Genomic DNA, 5,434 nt, shown 5'->3' with positions numbered 1-5,434 from the left:
GCCCCTGGCTGGGACGCTGGTGGCAGGGACAGTCTGGAGCCTCATATCAACTACAGGGAGGAGATACATAGGAAAGGGTTTAAGCAAATGAGCGATGTGATTAGAGTTATGGTTTTAAAAGGTAATCACTCTGGTCAGAGGGAGGACAGCAAGGATTAGAGCTGTATGTTTTACAGGGTAAAGCTATACTCTTAAATAGTAGAGTATAATTTAACATGGTTTTTCTATATTTTTCATTTTAGAAATCAGGACCTTTGATATTTAGGAAAATTATGTTTAATTCCACTGACATCAAGTTTTCTGGTAAGTATTATAAACTAATGTAATACTACCATAACAACATATCATAAATGAGTAACATGTTATAAACTAATACATTAATTGAATGTAAGCTAATGTAACATGGTATTATATTTTATAAAACAGGAAAATGATTTTCAGTGGTTCTAACATATTAAGGGTTTCTTTTGTTTCTGTCAAGTCTTGCTTATTTTCAAGAATGGCTTTTTCTGTTTCAGAAAATGTAATATGATCATTCTTTAAAAACTATAATTAAAGTCTAATAAATTAGGCTTTAGCAAAAGGTATTTGACTTCTGTAAAATTTGACTCTAGTTCTTAGCTTTTAAAACTAGATAAATTTCTTTTATGAATATATGAAATGTCATGATTGTGATAAAACTTTTATGTCCCTCAATTTTCTAAGTATACATATGATCATAGTATAAATAAAAATTACAAGACACTAACATTTTAACTAATATTTTAAGGCTTATGAAAGTGAAAATATCTGTTAGGGACTATGTTGTCCATGTAAATACTGTTGTGCAAGGATGACCAATTCATAGATCTTGAGGTTTTCAATATCTTTAATGGGTTTACATTGCATCATATTTACTGTGGTCCAACTCCTCTTGGTGTTTCCAGTAACTTGACTGGGTAAGTTTTTTGCCAGGGTTAAAGTTTTGGGATAGGGAGTATTTTTTATTGGGTAACACAGATTGGCTTTCTGAGGATCCAAAGCCAGGACCCTTTTCTCTGTCACCCCATGCTCTGATCATTTGTTGGGTGAGGGCCATACGTGGGTCTTTCCTGAGGGAACCGGGCCAGCCATCAGCTATAAAGCAGAGGTGGTTCAAAGCAGCCTGGTGATATCAGATCATCAGTGGTGATAAGAGCTTGTAAGAGGAAATTGAAGTGCAAGGTGGGTGAGGAAAAAATTTTGGCATCTGATTGCTTTAATGAATTCATGTCTCAATGTCTAGACAAATAAGAAATTACGTGGGGGGAAAAGTTACATGGACCAGTGAAACACAGAATTTTATTTATAAAAAAGACAATATGTAATATCAGAGATCAGCCTACGAGTAGACAGACAGCAGTCAAGACATCTAAAGAAGGAATGAGCAGCAGAAGGAGTTAGGAGCAAAAGCATAAGAAAATGAGGGTTTAGTCAGGCAAAAAACCTGGCAGTGTCCAATGGTATCAATGGAGAGAGGTCTTGGTGAACTCTGACTACAGCTGTGACATGTGGCTGGTAGGTGTGGATGTAGCATCCACCTGAGCCTCCTGTTCTGCTGCCATGCTCATCAGGACGCTTTCTCATCACCATTGGGCATCCAGGAAGGCATGCTGAAGGGAGATAAATAGTTGATTATTACCCATTCATTTTCAGTTACTATTCGTTTTAAGTGAGTTACTGAACATTCTAGTTCAGCGGTTGCCAACCTTTCAGACCTCACAGACCACCAGTGGTCTGTGGACCACTGATTGGCGACCGCTGTTCTAGTTCAGACATCTACATTGGTGGTGTGGTGAAGGCGTGAGATGAGACTGAGTCTGTGTTCTCACAGAGCCAGATTTTAGTGCCTGCAAACTAAGAATTGGCACCTTTAATATGTGGCTATGCAGTTTGGTGGATCAGATGTCTGACTTCCCTTAGGTGACCACTTGTGCTGCTTTATTCAAGATGTAGTCATGAAGTCACTGTTGAAAATCACTCAATGTTATTCACCAAATTAACAGAATGACAGAAATACACCATATAATTATCTCAATATATTCAGAAGAGCATTAGAAAAAACTCAATACCCATTCATGATAAAAACTCTCAGAAAACTAGAGAAACTTCCTCAATCTGATAAAAGACATTTATGAAAAATCTCTATCTAACATACTGTCAGTTCTTCCCAGATTGATCTATAAATTCAATTAATTCTAATCAGAATCAAAGTTGACTTTTATGTAGAAATCGACTAACTGTTTCTAAAATTTATATGTAAATACAAAGGGCCTAGAATAGCTAAAACAATTTTGAAAAAGAGCAAAGTTGAAGGGATTTTACTATTCTATTTCAAAACTTACATAAAGCTACAGTGATCATAACAATGTGGTACTGGCATAAGGATAGAACAAGAAATCAGACTAGAGGCCCAAAAATAAACCCACATGCATAAAGTCCATGGATTTTCAACAAAGGGGTAAAGATAATTCATTAGAGAAAGGATAGTCTTTTCAACAAATGATACTGGAACAGCTGGGTATCCACACTGAAACACGGACCTTCGATCGTGGACTTAGAAGCTCTATCCCCATCTCTGTCCTTCCTTCCTGGTCCCATTTACAAATGTTAGACTGTTGATACTGTCCCACAGGTCACTGAGGCCCTGCTACATTTTTTTCTTTCTATGCTTCATTTTGGATATTTCTGTTGTTTTGTCTTCAATTTCAGTGATCTTTTTCTTCTGCAGTACCTAATCTGCCGTTAATCTCATACAATGAACTTTTTATTTCGGATATTGTTTTTTTCAATCTCTAGAAGTTTGGTTCTTTTTAAAAATACCTTATTTCTCTTATCAGTATTTTCATGTTTTTCTTTATATATTTGAGCATGTGGAACATATTTATAGTAGCTGTTTTTACATTTTTATCTGCTAATTCTGTCATTTTTGTCATTTACATCATCTTTGTCATATGGACTGATTCATACCATGGATATGAGTCGAATTGTCCTGCTTTTTATATCTAGTGGTTTTGTTTGGATGCTGAATGTTGTGAATTTTGCATTCTTGAGTGCTGTGATGTATTTCTTGAACAACTTTGTTCTGGCAGAGAGTTGAGTTTCTTTTGGGTCAGTTCTATCCTTTCCAATTTTATTTTTAATTCTTTCAGGATGGGTCTGGAGTAGCCTTTACTGCAGGGCTGACTTAGCACCACTTCTCAGGTGTGACCCTTCTATGTCTCTCCCTGGTGCTTGGCTTATTGAATGAGGCCTATGAACACTGGCTCGTGGGAACTCAAATAGTGCAAGCCCTATGTAAACTCAGGATTGTGGGACTGCTCCCTGTGCATGGGCAACTGCTATGCAGCTAGAGCCTCAAGGGGATATTTGTGCAGAGTTCTTTTCTCCTTCTCTGAGTAGCTCCCAACTCTTGGGTGCTCTGCCCCAGAAATTCTACCAATCTGAGCCTCTGGAAGTCAGTTTCTGTATCAGTTTGGGTTTCCTTTGGTTGCCTTCATGAGGTTCACAATGGTACCTGCCTCCTGGTATTCATGACCTGTGTAATCCCTGCATTATATCAATGTTGATCTGACCAGTAGAATATGGCAGAAGTAATGGTATGTCACTTATGATGCTAGGTCATAAAAGACACTGTGGCTTCTTTGCCCTCTCTCTGGTGATATGCTGCCATGTTGTGACAAAAAAGAGCTTTGTCTTATTCTAGACTTAATTCTTTCCCGTCTGTGTAATATTGTTATCTTCCTTCTGGAAACGCCTATATATATAAAAGGCTAATAGGCTAAGTGTCCAACTGTCTGACCGGTCGCTATGACATGCACTGACTACCAGGGGGCAGACGCTCAATGCAGGAGCTGCCATGACGTGCACAGAGAAACAACACCGTGGACCTGGTGCTCACAAAGCAACACTCGGCTTCCCCCAAGTGGGACACAGGCCCCACCACCACCCCAGAGCGACAGCCCACCAAATCGCAGCCAATGCTGCCGAGACCCCATGGTGCAAAATGCAGCCCACAGCACAGCACAGCCCAGAAACAGTGGCTGTGGGCACCAGGTAGTGACATCACGTGGCAACACCCAGCTTCCTCTCCCTAGCGACAAGTCATTTAACAACAAATGGCACTACAGACCTGGCGCCCACAAAGCAACACTCAGCTTCTCCCAAGTGGGACACAGGCCCTGTCACCACCCCAGAGCAACACTCCACCAAATCGCAGCCAACGCTGCCGAGACCCCATGGCACAAAATGTGACCTAGTGGCTGTGGGCGCCGGTAATGATGTCACGTTTTTGTTGACATTCTGAAGCCGAAATCGTCAATAGTATATGCCTGAAGACCAACTATTGCCACAATGTATCTCTGAAGCCGAAAGAAGCCAGCATCATCAACAGAATGTATCTGAAGAACAACTATTGGCACAACGTATCTGAAGCTGAAAGAAAGCTACCTTTGGAAATAGTGTATCTGTGGGTAATATTAAAACTAGAGGCCTGGTGCATGAAATTCGGGTACTCGAAGGGGGTTCCTAAGCCCGGCCTGTGCCCTCTTGCAGTCTGGAAGCCCTTGGGGGATGTCCGACTGATGACTTAGGCCTGCTTCCCCAGACATCCTTAGTGCTGCCGTGGAGGCAAAAGAGGCTCCTGCCACCGCCACTGCGCTTGCCAGCCGTGAGCCCGGCTTCTGGAGCACTGACCACCAGGGGGCAGCTCCTGCATTGAGCGTCTACCCCCTAGTGGTCAGTGCACGTCATAGCGACTGGTCGTTGTGCTATTCGGTCGATTTGCATATTAGCCTTTTATTATATAGGATATATCTAAATGTGCGATTCTTTGTCCTAAAAATGAGCATGTTCATAAATTAACTGAAGAAATTTTGGATATACTCAGTAGAGTTTTTCTCACCTATTTGAGTGGTGATTCCATCGATTCAACAAATGCTAAAAAGGAAATTTTCCCATCAAATTTCTTAATAGTATTACTACTTTGGGAATGCTGTGTCATAAATTAAAGTTGAAATAAGGTGCAATCATCATGCTACTGAGAAATCTTAATAGTAAATGGGGTCTTTGTAATGGTACTAGATTTATGATCACAAGGTTGTGACATAATCGAGGCTGAAATATTCACAGGATCTGCAGAAGGAGAGGTTGTTCTGATTCCAAGAATTGATTTCTCCCCATCTGACACGGGCCTCCCATTTAAATTAATTCGAAGACAGTTTCCTGTGATGCCAGCATTTGCAATGACTATTAACCCTAGGGTGCCGGGGAGCGTGATCGCGCTCCTCCTGTCTTTCGCCGAAAGTGCCGGGAGCGCTATCAAAGCTTCGAAATGGCGTCCAGTTCTAAGTCTACTTTTATTAGTGATGATGATATTGCTAAATATGTCAATGTAGTAAAGGTTTCCTTAAGTTTT

At 40.5% G+C, this 5,434-nt stretch overlaps 1 protein-coding gene across 4 annotated transcripts in view; it reads left to right on the top strand.

Moving 5' to 3' along the window:
* Positions 1-242: 242 nt before the first annotated feature.
* The window catches only part of TMEM87B (transmembrane protein 87B), a 40,819-nt gene continuing 35,627 nt past the window's right edge, over positions 243-5,434 (top strand). For all 4 annotated transcript variants that reach the window (XM_005884935.2, XM_014532314.1, XM_005884936.2 and 1 more), the window contains exon 1: positions 243-303. In XM_005884935.2, the coding sequence (XP_005884997.1) occupies positions 273-303 (31 nt within the window). In that variant the 5' untranslated portion in view covers positions 243-272. The remainder of the gene's footprint in view (positions 304-5,434) is intronic.

The sequence above is a fragment of the Myotis brandtii genome, unplaced genomic scaffold (assembly GCF_000412655.1).
Source record: "Myotis brandtii unplaced genomic scaffold, ASM41265v1 scaffold879, whole genome shotgun sequence".
Lineage (NCBI taxonomy): Eukaryota > Metazoa > Chordata > Mammalia > Chiroptera > Vespertilionidae > Myotis > Myotis brandtii.
Note: the sequence above shows the minus strand (reverse complement) of the source record. Positions and strands in the feature narration are given on the sequence as shown.